The sequence below is a fragment of the Taudactylus pleione genome, unplaced genomic scaffold (assembly GCF_031769625.1).
Source record: "Taudactylus pleione unplaced genomic scaffold, aTauple2 ptg000177l, whole genome shotgun sequence".
NCBI classification, from domain to species: Eukaryota; Metazoa; Chordata; class Amphibia; order Anura; family Myobatrachidae; genus Taudactylus; species Taudactylus pleione.
The window spans coordinates 1,614,808-1,631,765 of record NW_028284579.1 but is presented as its reverse complement, the minus strand read 5'-3'; the positions used below and the strand labels follow the sequence as shown (position 1 = coordinate 1,631,765).

The window sequence follows — 16,958 nt, the reverse complement described above, 5'->3', positions numbered from 1 at the left end:
CCCTGACGCACCTGGCTTCATTGGGTGATTTCCTTTCGGTCACAGATTCCCTTCTTCTGTAAGAGTGTTTCTGGTGTACGATTGTTCTTCCTTCTCCAGCCTTTAGGCTTGTTAACTAAACTGAAGTCCTATGGCTAGGGGTGGGGTATATATGGAGTAGGACCCAGGGCATTCTGGGAGCCAAAGCTTTAACTGTTTGGTGCCTGGTCTTCCAACCATAATATCCCCATGGTATCCCTGTGGACCCTATGGACCTCGAAGAAAAGGAGTTATCTTGGTAAGTCTACCATTTTCTCTCTAGGTTGTTATAAAGCCCTGCCTTTTTCCTGAGAGCCATGATATTTGGATAATCAGCACCTGATCCCCAGTGCCGAATGTGGCTGCTACTCTTTACCAGCAGACCAGACATCAGTAACAGAGACTTTTCAAAGAGTAATACACCTGTCTGCAGGGATATAAGTTGTGTATGTGTTGTGGTCAAGGGCAGAGTAACTGGCATTATTCATATTAATAAGGTCTACAATTCCACTGCTAAACCTGCACTGATGACAAATCCTTCAGAAGGTACAGCAATATCAGTGACCAATACTGCTCCCTCCAACAACATTGTTCTGCTTTGCTGTTCTTTCAGAATGTTGCTGTTGTGTGCACAACATTTCAATTGCAAATGTATAAACATGCTGACTATTATTCTTTTAAAAATAGTAATGACAGATTATGAATATCTTTAGCAACAAAAACTGACAATTCAGATTCTGTGGGCTGCAATAAGACTGCCTAGCATTAAAAATACATCAAATCTATTTCTGTCAAGTAAAATGCTTACAATTCGAGCTCCACCATTCCTTTCTGGCATCCACGCTTCACATAAAATCCAACCTGAAACAGGAAAAAAAAAGTTAAACAGAATGCAGTTATTGCTGGTGATAATTTGAGTTTTTTCCAAGTGAAATAGTCCTAGGTTTCAACTAAAGCTGGGTAACACACTAGAAGATTTTGCCCAATGATGCAAACAACTATACATATTCAGATCGACCAAAACGATCCCAAAAATGGCCGATATACACCGTACACAATACCCAATATGGTTTAGTTGCAAACAATCCTTTCGATTCTAAATCGTCTCGCCAATGTGTCTCGGTACAAAGACAGCGGACATTGGGTCAAGGTCCGTAAATACTGCACTATTTGAATGATATCAAAACAATCAGACCAACATTTTGTGTGCAGTGCACGTTATTTTGAGAGTTAATCCAACAGGTTTAAGAACAACTGTTGGGCCCTGGTGCTGCGTACACACTACACAATTATCGGCCATATTGGACAGATATAGCCATGATGGGCTGAGAATCGCATAGTGTCTACCCAGCTTAACTCCAGAATCTGTGCTGGTTCTGTATGCCATGGATGGAATAAACATTTGAGCTAAACTAAAAAACTAAATATCACACTAATAAGATCAAGGCCAATTACCAGGATGAGCAACAGCTAAACCTTTAAATCTAAAAAACAGGATTATGGTACTTACCAATAAATCCCTTTCTCTGATTCCATAGGGGACACTGGAGGCTTCATGACAGTGGGGTATAAAAGTGTGCTAAGTGGGAGCTGGCACTTTAAATTTTAAAAGTGTGACAAGCTCCTCCCCCTCCAAGCTCAGTCTTGGGAAACTGTGCCTGAGGAGAGCTGGAAAGACAAAAATAAATGGAAGAGGAGGAGGTAAAACAAGTACACATAACCACAACACGGAAGTGTAGAAAGATTGGAATGACCATAAAACAAGGAAAACCTTAAACAGTTCTAACAGATAATGATACAACCATGGCAGAAAGGAACAGCGCAGGGTGGGCGTCCAGTGTCCCCTATGGAATCAGAGAAAGGGATTTATCGGTAAGTATCAAAATCCTGTTTTCTCCTTCATCCACTAGGGGACACTGGAGGCTTCATGACGTCCCAGAGCTCCCATCACAGCCGGGAGAGCGCTGAAAATCCTGCAAAACAGCACATACTGCGCTGCAGAGGCCGCAAACGTTTCATAATCTGTAAAAACAGATAAAAAGTATGCCGGCCAGACCAAGTGGCCGCCCAGCAAAGCAACTCCATGGAAACCCCGCGAGAAGCTGCCCATGAGGAACCCACTGAACGAGTGGAATGCACTGTAATAGAAAAAGGATGCTCCTTATTTATACAGCGCACATGCTGTATATTCCGCAGCACTTTACAGAGAGAATATTTGTACATTCACATCAGTCCCTGCCCCAGTGGAGCCTACAATCTATGTTCCCAACCACATGTACACGCACACACATATTCCTTGGAGGAGGCCATATACGCCGGTCTGATGGTCAGACGAATTCAGCGGGCAAGCGTCTGTTTGGAAGCTGGCCAACCAGGACGAGCAGAGTCATATAAAATAAACAGACCGTCTGTTTTACGTATAGCTGCAGTCCTTTTCACATAAATCCGAAGAGCTCTAAAGACATCCGAGCATCTTGAAGTTGGTGAATCCTGTGGAAGAACCAGTACCGGTGAGGTAATCTGCTTCCCAGTTGTCGACACCTGGTATGAAGATTGCTGAAATTGCCACAGCAAACTTTTCTGCCCAGCTCAGGATGCGGCTTAACTATTACATAGCCGCCCGTATTTGGGTGCCACCCTGTCGATTTATCTAAGCCACTGCTGTGGCGTTGTCCGACTGAACTCTGACTGCTCGGCCCCACAACAGGTGATATGCTAGCTGAAGAGCGTAGAACACTGCCCGTAATTCCAAGATATTTATCGTCAGAATCGCTTCCTGCGAGGTTCAGCAGCCCTGGAAGTGGTGTTCCTGAGTCACAGCCCCCATCCTCTCAGACTCGCATCCGTGGTGAGGAGAGACCAATCCCACACTCCGAATATCTTGCCCTCCAATAGGTGTGCTGAGAAGGGAAATCAGAGTTCTGGGACATAATCTCACGCGTTGGTGAAGAAAAAGATGGGATCCTGACCACTGGGAAAGGAGGTCGAGTTGAAACAGTCTGGAGTGAAAACGTCCGTAAGGAATCACCTTGAATGCCAGCACCATCCCAGAAGTCGAATGCAGACATGCACCGATACCTGACGATGTCGAAGAACCATCCTCAACATCTCCTGAAAGGAGGCTGCCTTTTCCTGAGGAAGGAAAACCCACTGACAGTGTGTCCATGATCATTCCCAGAAACAGGAGTCTCTGTGTCAGATGCAGATGAGACTTGGGTAAATTCAAGATCCACACGTGACTTACGAGAAGCTTGTGAGTCACAGCGATTTTCAGCAATAATTGTTCTCTGGAGTTCATCCAGGAAAGGGATAATCGTGATCCCTTGTTGCCGAAGGAGACTAATCATCACTGCCATAACCTTCATGAAAACCCTGGGACTGATAAGCCGAAAGGCGTGAAATTGGAAATGTGAGTTCCGAATGGCGAACCTCAGAAACGGCTGATGAGGTGGCCAGATAGCGATGTAAAGGTAGGCATCCTTGATATCTAGAGATACTATGAAATCTGCTTCCTCCAGTCCTGCAATAACCGACTGCAGGGACTCCATCTTGAACTTGAATATCCTCAAGTAGGGATTGAGATTCTACAAGTTTAGAATAGGTCTGACCGAGCAGTCCGGCTTCGGAACTACAAAAAAAACTGGGAGTAGAAACCCTGCCCGGTCTGAGATTTGGGAACGTGGACCAAAACCCGCGCAGATTGAAGTTTGTCTATCGCCTCTTGTAATAAGACACTACTGTCGTAGGAAACTGGCAAACCGGTGGTGAAAAACCAAGGGGGAGGCTGAAACTGAAAATCGAGCTTGTATCCATGGGTGATGAGGTCTCGAACCAAAGCATCCGTACAGGATTTCGTCCATACTTTTGTGAAGTCACGAAGATGTGCTCCCACCCTGGGGTCCCCCAGGTGAGAGAGAAGCCCGTTATGCACTAGGTTTGGTAGTGGACTTATCCTCCTGTTGTGTAGATGTTGTTGCGGTTCTTCCATGTCCTCTGGAACCACGGGAACTTGTAGATCCTCCTCTGAAGTGACCACGGGAACGTCCCGGGGCACGAAAAGACCGAAACGAGGGTCCAGAGTAAGATCTTCTAGGGGACGGAAGCAGCAGACGGAAGATAAGTGGATTTACCCCCAGTAGCCTGAGAAATCCATTTATCTAGTTCCGCTCCAAATAAGACACTTCCCATAAAGGGAAGAGCTTCCACAGCTTTCTTTGATTCTGCATCAGCCTGCCATTGTTTAAGCCAAAGTGCTCTACATGCTGAAACCGCCAGAGCTGAAGTTCAGGAGGCAAGATTGCAAATGTCCTTGGACTCCTCTCTAAGGTAAGCCGCAGCTTCACCTATATGCTCTGCTAAAGGAATAAGTTCCTCCATCGGTAGATGGTCTCTCATCCTGTCAGCCAATTATCTTGCCCAAAGCTCAATAGCTTTGTTAGTCCAGCAGCTCACAATTTAAAGGACGCAGTGTCACCCCTGCAGCTGTATAAATGAACTTGAGAGTATTCTCTAATCTCCCGTCTCTTTCAAAGACGTGGCTCCCGGAACTGGTAGCGTAGTCTTCTTAGACAGACGCGAGACCGAAGGGTCTACTGCAGGAGGAGTCTCACAAGATTTCCTGCTATCTGCAGGAAAAGGATAAGAAGATAATAGCCACAGGGACATCTGAAACTATTTATCCGGATGTTCTCAAGCTGAAATCAGAAGATAATCCAGTTCTTCTGAAATCCAGTTCTTCTGTCTTTGTTTCTTTAAAAAGAAAGACTACTGTGCAGGCCCTTGTCCTCCTCCTTTATCTGCAATACCTGGCAGATTGCAGAAATTAACGCCTCTATCCCTTCGGAAACAGACTCAGGCTCCTCTTGGAGCTCTTAAGGTGAATCTGGAGCATATTCGCCCTCTTCTAGAACTGGCATATCCTCCTCCTCTGACTGGAGGATTGAGGATACAGTCTCTTTTTTGAGGCCTGTGAAGAGGGTCCTGTTGCCGTGGCACGGGAAGGAGCCATGGCTTTTGTGATCCCTTCCACTGATTTAGCTAAGGACTGCACCCATGCCGGTTCCTCTAGAGTAGCTGACCTGGAAGCTTCTCTCTCCCTTCGAGCAGCCTCCAGCTCAGCAGAGATACGACATAACAGATGCAAACTGCATCGACCAAGATGGCGGATCTGACATCCAAAGAACCTGGCTACGCTGCTAGTCGGCAGCTCCAACAGTGCAGACTGGCAGTGGCAGCCGCTGCCTGTCCTTCTTCATTCATTATCTTCAGCGCAGCAGTGCTATTAATAACTAAAGACATAACCCTTAAGAGAAGTGTATAACACTACCAGCTCCCCTCGGGCACAAACTAAGACTGAGCTTGGAGGGGGGGTAAAGAGGGAGAGGAGCTAGTCACAGTTTTGAAATTTAAAGTGCAAGCTCCCAGTTAGCACATGTCTATACCCCACTGTCATGAAGCCTCCAGTGTCCCCTAGTGGATGAAGGAAAAATAACAAATTTGAGATGTACGAACAACAATAATTGTACAAAAAAAAAAGTCAAATACATGTTCCCCAACTGATAAGAGGATTTTGGCCACTTACCATTGAATCCTTTTCTCAAGCAGACTGGGGGATACTGGACCATGGGATTGCAGGCTGGGGATGGAGGTGACACTTAAACTATACTGTAGCTTTAAACCGAAGCTCCTCCACTCTGCAACCCCATCATGCCAGTACTACTTCAAAAGAGTACGATAAGGAGTAGCAGTAACCCAGTGAAACAGTTATAACCAAAAACAAACCAGTAGGGAAAAGACAGAACCAAAACCTGGAATGACTGGGCGTGCGGGAGGGAATCTAGTGTCCCCAGCCTGCTTAAGAGAAAAGGATTCAACGGTAAGTGACCAAAAATCCTCTTTTCTCTGGTAGCACGACTGGGGGACACTGGCCCACGGGATGTTCAACAGCCGCCCCCAGGGGAGTGAACACTCAGGATGCCTGACCGGAGAATTGTACGCCTAAAGTGGGCATCACCGGAGGCAAAAAAATACGGAATCGGTAAAAATTTGCAAATGTGTGGACAAAGGACCAGGTACTGTAGCTGCACGACAGACCTGTTCCACCGAAGCCCAGTGTCGAGTCACACAGGAGGTCACCACCGCGGAATGTACTGACAACCAGTCTGGTGCCAATTCCCTGCAGTAGAATAAGCTTGAGTGATGAGTGGATCCAAAGCGCAATGATCTGCTTTGTAGCCAGCCAACCAAGTTTATGTGCGTCGTAAAGAACAAGCAGAGAGTCTGTGCGACGGGCAGAAGGTCTTGTCCAAGTAAATCCGCAGAGCTCGGATGATATTGAGCAGAGCTAGATCATCCGAGGAAGTCGCTGAAAGAGGAAAAACAAGAAAGTTTAAGTGAAAAGCCAAAACAACTTTCGGCTGGAATGTAGGAAACGTGCGGAGAAACGCTCTATCGTCATGGAATACGAGAAAAGACGGCTTGCAAGACAAAGCCCCCAGCTCGGAAACACGCTGAGCTGAGGCAATAGCCATAAGGTATACCAGCTTCCAAGTAACGAACTGAGGCTCAAACGGAGCACGTTTGAGAGCAGATAGGACCAGATTAACATCCCACAGCACTACCGGCAGATGAAACTGGTGGTTTAATATACACCACACCCTGTAAAAAGGTTTGAACTTCTGGAACAAAGCTACAATATGGGCTGCATAGCGGCGCCTCTAAACATGCCCTACTCCTGAGACACCCAAAGTAAAACTGGCATTACGGTGTTGCAGGGGGGGGAGCTTTGGTTTAAAGCTACAAGATAGTTTAAGTGGCAACTCCAGCCCCGAAAAAGAGAGAGGGGAGAATTTAATTAAGCATGATGAAGCTTTTTTTCATGGAAAATGGCTTATCGTGCAATCTTATTAGACGTGACATTTCACGGGTGCAAATTTTCTATACCATTTGCTGCAAAAACGTTTTCATCACCTCCTGAGTAGGTGAACAGATGTGTGAAACCCCTATTTTTGGCAAAAACTGTCAGGACTTGTTCAGAATTACTGAGACAATCTCCTTAATGACTAATTAGGCAAAAATAATTTTTTAATTAGCTTATTTTGGCCAATAATGTCATGTCATTTTTGGGGTGAAAAAGCAAGAAAATGGGTTAAATGATGTAGGACAAGTATATGGAGGTGCTGTTTAAATGGGACAGGTATTTTTAAGATTGCAGGCGAGTGTTTAAGGCGTATTTGGATATTTTTTTTTAAAAGTGTCTTTAAATGACACAATGGCATCATTAAACATTTGTAATGACATGAGATACATGTTATAAGCAGAAATGCCAGCAACAAAAAAGGAATACAATTTACTGTTACTGATCCAATTCCAAGCTTGTTGCACACTCATTAATCTTAGTGGATGAAAATAACACAAAGAAGAAAGAAGCAAGATGGGGACAAAGAGAGGCACAGCAACACAGCGGGAGGTGCGGCGCCATTTACCCGCTGGCGTCAGGCTGTGGTAAGTGGGGCACAGGGGCGCCTCCATAAGGGCAGAGCGCATTTTATCCTTTTAAAATCAGAACGGGTGCCCCGCTAAAGTAGCCTAGCGGGAAAGCTATCCGTGTACCATGACCCTTGGCTGCCTGGTGCAATCTATGCTACATGAATCCCTTCTCCCTTACCCTTTTGAGAATGCGCAAAAGCATAGTTATTGGAGGAAGCCGCTAAATCAGATGAAAACCACATGGGACAGTCATACAGTAGACTAGGAACGCCTAAGGTTCCCTGGTCATGATGCAGAATAGCTCTACCTTGTGGTTCATTCGAGATGCAATCATTTCAACATCCAGCTGAGCCCATCTCTTCATAACTAAAAAGGCGATCTAACACTTATCATTCACTCCCCTTAAAGGCATGCACCAATAATAGAATAGGCAAGTAAGGGTAATCCTGACACTTGAAGGTACCAAGTAAATAATCCACTAATTTAGATCTGTAGTAGGTCCAATGCGCCCCTTCTCACAGAAAAAAAAAAAAGTTAAATAATAATACTTATATAATTGGAATCAGTATGTATTACCGCCGGACCTAAGCCCAGTGGATGAAATACAGACGCCGGAAGGCCGGCAGATGAAGATCCCGACTGAGGTGAGTCTTTACCCTAACCATCCCCTCTCCCCCCCTAACCCTCCTTTAGGGGTGCCTAACCCTAACCTCCCCCCTAGTGCCTAAACCTAACCCTTCTAGGGGGGTGCCTAACCTTAACCTCACCCCGGTGGTGCCAGACCCTAACCCCCCCTTCCCCTAGCCTAACCCTAGGCCTCCCGGGGTGGATGCCTAACCCTAACCCTCCCCCTCCCGCGGCTATGAGCTCCTGACATCCGGCTTACCTATGTTTGGTATGCCGAGCGCCGAAATTTCGGCATGAGGCTAATGACAGGCGTCAGTATTTAGAAGACTATCATTAGTCCCATGCCGGGCTTTCACTGTCAGGACCGCCGGCTTCCTGACTACATATAATTAACCGACCCTACAGTGTGAGTGTGGTAGCCTTTACACCTAGTAATCATAATCCACACCAATCTCACATAGGAGGGAGGACAAAGGGGCTACCACTCACGCCCGCCGCACCTCACAAGCTGGTGTATGAAATGAGAAATAAGTCATCCTGAGCCTGCTGAGAAAGACACCACTTTAGGACTACAATGCGGAGGTAGATGTTCTGGAAATGGTCAGACACTTTTAAGCACGGTTCCCAAAAGTACCTAAAGACAGCCTTCATATAGCACAGGGCTCGACAAATTTTTGTAAAATCTAGGAACCATCTTAAAAGTTTAGGAGCCAGCCAATCGTCCATTACCAAAGTTATGAAAGCTTGTATAGACCACCACACATGCCCAACCTAGTAGTAAGCCCCCTGTAATAGGGCCCCCAGTAGTAAGCCCCTTGTAATAGTGCCCACAGTAGTAAGCCCCCTGTAATAGTGCCCCTTGTAAAAGTGCCCCCAGTAGTAAGCTCCCTGTAATAGTGTCACCAATAGTAATCCCCTTGTAAAAGTGCCACCAGTAGTAAGCCCCTTGTAATAGTACCCCCTGTAGTAAGCCCCTTGTAAAAGTGCCCCCAGTAGTAAGCCCCTTGTAATAGTGCCCCCAGTACTAAGCCTCCTCTAATAGTAGCCCCAGTATTAGTGCCCCCAGTAGTAAGCCCCCTGCAATAGTACCCCCAGTACTAAGCCCAGTCTAATAGTGCCCCCAGTAATAAGCCCCCTCTAAGTGTGCCGCGCACACAAAAAAACCCCAAAAAACAATACTTACCTTAGGCCAGGATCCTGCGTCCACTGCCGTCTGCCGCTCTTCGGAACTATGGGAGAGACGTCATGATGTCTCTCCCATAGTGCCAGTGGGGAAGCCCGACGACGGAGCTCAGGAGTGAGCTCAGGCTGCAGCTGCGGGGAGTCGGGTGCCCGCTGGTAAAATTTCAGCGGGTGCCCGACAAATGGAGCTGCGATGGTGGCGAGGGGTGGTGGCTTGGACATCCCGATCGCCAGGACTAAAATCTTAGTCGCCATGGTGACCTGGCGCCCAGGATTTTTCGAGCCCTGATGTAGCAGGTATTCTAGTTTACTGGTAAAAACATGAAAAAAGAATGAGAACAAGAATGTCCTCTTTGTTGGCGCACTAATGAATCCTTTATAAAATATAACTTTTATTTAAATGTTTTAAAAAGCAAAACTAAAGTGAAATGAAATATGGTATCAATAATTACATACCAAACTAAAATATATAGTGAATTCTATGTGTCTCTGTAAGCATTTCAAGTCATAGATCATATATATCCACCTGAAAATACACCATCTATTAATAAAGTATTTCTGTATTGCCGCTGGGAGCAAAGAATGTTTTTATTCACATAAAGCAAATGCTATGTTGCATAAGCAAAATTAATTAATTATTCGCTGGAGCAGTATATGTGATTACTAATTAATGAAATGTTGTGATTAAGTGTTCCTTAAGCCCAAAATTGGGTCAGAGTATATCACATATAGAAGACCTCTCTTATAGGTTTAAGAACCTTATGTATACTATTACTAACGGAATAATAATAAATTGGAGACTGGTAAGTATCTCTCTGTATGAATTCTAATCCAGCAGTTCAAATACTGCAACAGTTGCAATTGCTCAATAATTTTTTAAATAAAGGAAGAAACACTGTTGTAAGTACTGTTGCAATAAATTCGCCAATCTGTATCTACTGGGACATCATAAGGAAGCCTTGATTATAATGCTGAAAATGTTTCATAAGCATCAGATCATATATGTAGCTTCACTCATGGGTTTATAATTACCCAATAAATTAGTTTAGTTTAATGAAGAGGACTATTTTACCATAATAAATCCTTTATGATTATATTTCAGCAATGATCCAGTCCAATTAACTAATGTAAACAAATCTACCTACAGAAGGCGCATATACAGAGAACATATATAAGAACCAGCAGTCAGCATTTGTCAATTACTAAATGCTGTGGATATGTAAATTGGGAACAACGGCTACATTCACAATTTAAATACTGATATGTGAATAAACACAATAAGAAAAAGTAACTATTGTAGCAATATTCCTGCTTAATTCACTGAGAATATCAGCTCTCTCTAATAATCACATGTAAAGATCATATGTATATACTTTGATCCGCATTCAGCACTTATATATGTGGCTTAAATGTATAGATCACTTATAATTAAATTTCAGTAGTGGTCTTGTCAGATTGATTAACACAGACAGATCTCACTACAATAGCTCACATAAAGGAGAGTGTATGATTACCGCAATCAACATACATCATTTACTGAATGCTGTGAATATGAGTTGAAAAAAAGGCAGTTACGTTCACCAATAAATTATTTATATGTAAATAAATGTTTGAGGTAAGTAATAGGTATTGCTCCTGTCCATTGCGCTAATGATGGCAGCTCTCCCTAATAGTAACTCATGTATGAGTGCATATATCAGCGTTCGTCACTATCTTAATGTGCGGCTTGGGTGTAGGTGGAAAATGGCTACATTCGCCATTTAAATATGCATGAACATGAGGACACAGTACTGAGTAGTAAAAACTACTCGCTACCCGCCGACGTACGTTTCACCACTAAAGTTTTATCAAGGCAACCCGAGTTTGCCGTGAGAGTGTCTAAAATTCACATAAGATGACCAATCATATGGTCCATCCAAATCACATGCTTGCGTTGACCAATGGGTATGAGAATACCCCTTCCTCTCTCGTTCTAACTTGTCACATGTATAGGTATCAGCCAATAGAATATTATTAACTTTGTGAATAGAGAAAAAAGAAGAACGGTAATTGTTCATATTCATAAAATCCATTAAATAATGGATAATTAAAGATGATAGTTAAGAAGGCTATAATAAATAGTGTATACCCCAGAATGAATATATATATATAAATAGAGATTAATATTATATTCTATGATACACATCGATGATAATCGATGTGTTAGAGATTTCAATAAAGATAAATCAATCAATTAATCAACATGAAAAATAAATTGGAAATGTAGTGCAATGCCCGAAAAATCATAGAAGTGATATGGAACAGTGATATAGTACATAAAAGTGATATAGTACTGTGCCCAAAGAGATTGTGTAAAAGAGTGATCGTGCAAGTGACACATGAAGATGGGGACGAACAAAAGGAATGGTCTCCAATAATAAAAATATAGAAACGTGAATTAAAAGTGAAAAAGAATTCCTACTGATAAAAAAAATAATTATAAGACAGTAAGATATTATAGTGAAAAATAGTGAGTAGATAAGGTAAATAAAATATTGATATGTGCTTGTGCTCACAAAAAATTGTTAATTGTGAATAAATAATAATATATTGATAAAATAATTAAATCTAGTTAAAATATTTATATAACTAAATATAATCCAGGGTTTTGATGTACTAAATGACCATTTATATGGCAATTGGTGTTAATATAGACCAACAGATTTAACTGCGATCACTGAATTAAAATCTCCCCACCATAACAATCCCTAACCATGAGATCGCATTGGTAGGGAGGTGACTCAAAACTATCACCTACCATACCATCAATCTACACAAAGCTGGTACCTCCAAATTTCAACCTATTAGGAGTACAATAGTGCCATCAGTCTACATGGGACTGGCACCTCCTAATTTCAACCTATTAAAGATGTAATTTAAAATAAACACGAATCAGTGTATTACATCTTACCAACTTCAATATTGTTAAATTGGAATATTAAAAATCACAGAAAAACATAAAGGGACTCACAAGGATCAATATAAATATCTATGTGACCAGATGTATAAAGCTATGATGAGCAACCAGACAGGATACATAGGAATGGATTTGAATGAGAAACAATACACCTTGTCCAAAATAGATAACTGAATTGATACCTGGACAGTTAGTGTAAGTGGTCAAAATATACAAATAATTCATCCTAAAGTACCCGATCATCGAAACGATATATAGAGAAGATCTAATCTAAGAAAGGCAAAAAACTATTAAATTCATTAAGGCCATTAGGATAAGTGCATTTCATCAAAAAGATCATTTTCGTCTCAAATTTAAGAAGTTCCTTATCAAGGTCACCACCTCTTATACCCAGTTGGATCGGTTTCATTCCAAAAACTTGTAAACCTTTAGGATTTCCCTTGTGAAATTGTAAGAAGTGTTTAGCCACTGGAGTGAGGGTTTTAAATTTGGCTTTGTCAATGCTGGAGTTTTTAATACTATTGACATGCTCCAATATTCGTACCTTCAAAGGTCTGATCGTTTTCCCAACATATTTCTTGTCGCAAGGACATCTTAGCTGATAAACAATTCCTGCCGAATTACAATTAATGTAATTGTTGATATTCCATTTCTTTCCTGAATCATCAAAATAGAATTTGGTCGGAATCATGTATTGACATGCTTTGCAACTTTTGCAGCTGAATGAACCATTGAGAGGATAAATAGACTTCTTAATCGATGTTAAATGACTCTGAACTAAAAGATCCTTCAAATTCTTCGAACGTCTCCAGCTCATTTGGATCTTCTTGGGCAGTAGAGTGGCTAGATCATGATCTGTAAATAAGATTGGCCAATGTTTTTGTAAAATTGAATTTATATCTCGCCATTTGTTATTAAATGTCCCCACATATCTCACTGGTTCCTGCTTATTAGTTTTTATTTTTGGAACCAATAGAGAATTCCTGTGGTAAGACTTAACATTGTGCTTAGTTCTTTTAATCAGACGATTACTATATCCTCTCTGGATTAGTCTCTTACACAATTGTTCTTCTCTTTTGTGATAAGTATGATCTTCTGAACAGTTTCTTTTAGTTCTCAACATTTCGCCTTTAGGTATTGCTTTCAAAGTGGCTGGTAAATGGGAGCTTGTGAAATGAAGAATGCTGTTAGTGGCAGTAGGTTTTCTGTATATATCGGTGGTAACACGACCATTATCTAGAATATTGATGGTCAGGTCTAGAAAATGGACTGAGGATTGACTCGCTTCTCCTGTAAGTTTGAGGTTCAAACTATTGCTGTTGAGTATATCCATAAATTCTTCCAGTAGTTGTTTCTCACCATCCCAAAGCACCAATAGTTTGAACCTCACTAATGGCATTCTTCATTTCACAAGCTCCCATTTACCAGCCACTTTGAAAGCAATACCTAAAGGCGAAATGTTGAGAACTAAAAGAAACTGTTCAGAAGATCATACTTATCACAAAAGAGAAGAACAATTGTGTAAGAGACTAATCCAGAGAGGATATAGTAATCGTCTGATTAACAGAACTAAGCACAATGTTAAGTCTTACCACAGGAATTCTCTATTGGTTCAAAAAATAAAAACTAATAAGCAGGAACCAGTGAGATATGTGGGGACATTTAATAACAAATGGTGAGATATAAATTCAATTTTACAAAAACATTGGCCAATCTTATTTACAGATCATGATCTAGCCACTCTACTGCCCAAGAAGATCCAAATGAGCTGGAGACGTTCGAAGAATTTGAAGGATCTTTTAGTTCAGAGTCATTTAACATCGATTAAGAAGTCTATTTATCCTATCAATGGTTCATTCAGCTGCAAAAGTTGCAAAGCATGTCAATACATGATTCCAACCAAATTCTATTTTGATGATTCAAGAAAGAAATGGAATATCAACAATTACATTAATTGTAATTCGGCAGGAATTGTTTATCAGCTAAGATGTCCTTGCGACAAGAAATATGTTGGGAAAACGATCAGACCTTTGAAGGTACGAATATTGGAGCATGTCAATAGTATTAAAAACTCCAGCATTGACAAAGCCAAATTTAAAACCCTCACTCCAGTGGCTAAACACTTCTTACAATTTCACAAGGGAAATCCTAAAGGTTTACAAGTTTTTGGAATGAAACCGATCCAACTGGGTATAAGAGGTGGTGACCTTGATAAGGAACTTCTTAAATTTGAGACGAAAATGATCTTTTTGATGAAATGCACTTATCCTAATGGCCTTAATGAATTTAATAGTTTTTTGCCTTTCTTAGATTAGATCTTCTCTATATATCGTTTCGATGATCGGGTACTTTAGGATGAATTATTTGTATATTTTGACAACTTACACTAACTGTCCAGGTATCAATTCAGTTATCTATTTTGGACAAGGTGTATTGTTTCTCATTCAAATCCATTTCTATGTATCCTGTCTGGTTGCTCATCATAGCTTTATACATCTGGTCACATAGATATTTATGTTGATCCTTGTGAGTCCCTTTATGTTTTTCTGTGATTTTTAATATTCCAATTTAACAATATTGAAGTTGGTACGATGTAATACACTGATTCATGTTTATTTTAAATTACATCTTTAATAGGTTGAAATTAGGAGGTGCCAGTCCCATGTAGACTGATGGCACTATTGTACTCCTAATAGGTTGAAATTTGGAGGTACCAGCTTTGTGTAGATTGATGGTATGGTAGGTGATAGTTTTGAGTCACCTCCCTACCAATACGATCTCATGGTTAGGGATTGTTATGGTGGGGAGATTTTAATTCAGTGATCGCAGTTAAATCTGTTGGTCTATATTAACACCAATTGCCATATAAATGGTCATTTAGTACATCAAAACCCTGGATTATATTTAGTTATATAAATATTTTAACTAGATTTAATTATTTTATCAATATATTATTATTTATTCACAATTAACAATTTTTTGTGAGCACAAGCACATATCAATATTTTATTTACCTTATCTACTCACTATTTTTCACTATAATATCTTACTGTCTTATAATTATTTTTTTTATCAGTAGGAATTCTTTTTCACTTTTAATTTAATTCACGTTTCTATATTTTTATTATTGGAGACCATTCCTTTTGTTCGTCCCCATCTTCATGTGTCACTTGCACGATCACTCTTTTACACAATCTCTTTGGGCACAGTACTATATCACTTTTATGTACTATATCACTGTTCCATATCACTTCTATGATTTTTTGGGCATTGCACTACATTTCCAATTTATTTTTCATGTTGATTAATTGATTGATTTATCTTTATTGAAATCTCTAACACATCGATTATCATCGATGTGTATCATAGAATATAATATTAATCTCTATTTATATATATATATTCATTCTGGGGTATACACTATTTATTATAGCCTTCTTAACTATCATCTTTAATTATCCATTATTTAATGGATTTTATGAATATGAACAATTACCGTTCTTCTTTTTTCTCTATTCACAAAGTTAATAAAATTCTATTGGCTGATACCTATACATGTGACAAGTTAGAACGAGAGAGGAAGGGGTATTCTCATACCCATTGGTCAACGCAAGCATGTGATTTGGATGGACCATATGATTGGTCATCTTATGTGAATATTAGACACTCTCACGGCAAACTCGGGTTGCCTTGATAAAACTTTAGTGGTGAAACGTACGTCGGCGGGTAGCGAGTAGTTTTTACTACTCAGTACTGTGTCCTCATGTTTATGCATATTTAAATGGCGAATGTAGCCATTTTCCACCTACACCCAAGCCGCACATTAAGATAGTGACGAAAGCTGATATATGCACTCATACATGAGTTACTATTAGGGAGAGCTGCCATCATTAGCGCAATGGACAGGAGCAATACCTATTACTTACCTCAAACATTTATTTACATATAATTTATTGGTGAACGTAACTGCCTTTTTTTCAACTCATATATTCACAGCATTCAGTAAAATGATTTAGAAGGCTGGACTAAGCCTTGGCTGGGTGCCCTATCTTTAGAAGTGTCCTATTTTAAAAGTGTCAACTTCTTTTTAAATCGATTAATTGGCGTTATATCAGCGTTATGAATAATGGCCCTCATTCAGAGCCGCACGTTACCAACAGTACGCTCGTTGCGTTCCGATGTTGACTAACCGCGCATGCGTCGGTGTTACACTGCGCATGTGCGTACGGCAGATTGCGAGCTTTTTTTCTGTCGTTCCTAAAATAGCGTACAGGAAGTGACATGTCAAATGTGATTGACAGAACAGGGCGTTTTTGGGTGTTGACGGGGGTGGAGATGGAAAAACGCAGGCGTGGCGAGGCGTTTTTGGGGCGTACACACATTAGCAGATGCGAACGTCAAATGTGTTCGGACCGTCACATACGTCACTGGAACATAGTCTTTCCCTTCAAAATGCTCGCACAGTTTAGGGTCTGGATTACTCGACCACATTGGCGATGGCCTTCTCCTCCGTCCCGGGACTCCATGATGTTGCAGCGATTAATCGCGGGTGGTCACAAAAGCAATTAGTGTTGTATTGAAAACCGGCTTGGTATGTGTTTGGAAAGCAGTTTATTGGGATAGCACAAAACCGTACGCAGGTGGAAATCATACCTGCTAATGTCAGGATTACACAATCAATTGGCGT

At 41.1% G+C, this 16,958-nt stretch overlaps 1 protein-coding gene across 1 annotated transcript in view; it reads right to left on the bottom strand.

Moving 5' to 3' along the window:
- The window catches only part of SMC5 (structural maintenance of chromosomes 5), a 166,611-nt gene that overhangs the window by 129,603 nt on the left and 20,050 nt on the right, over positions 1–16,958 (bottom strand). The window contains exon 3 of the mRNA XM_088475720.1: positions 827–879. Within this exon, the coding sequence (XP_088331846.1) occupies positions 827–879 (53 nt within the window). The remainder of the gene's footprint in view (positions 1–826; positions 880–16,958) is intronic.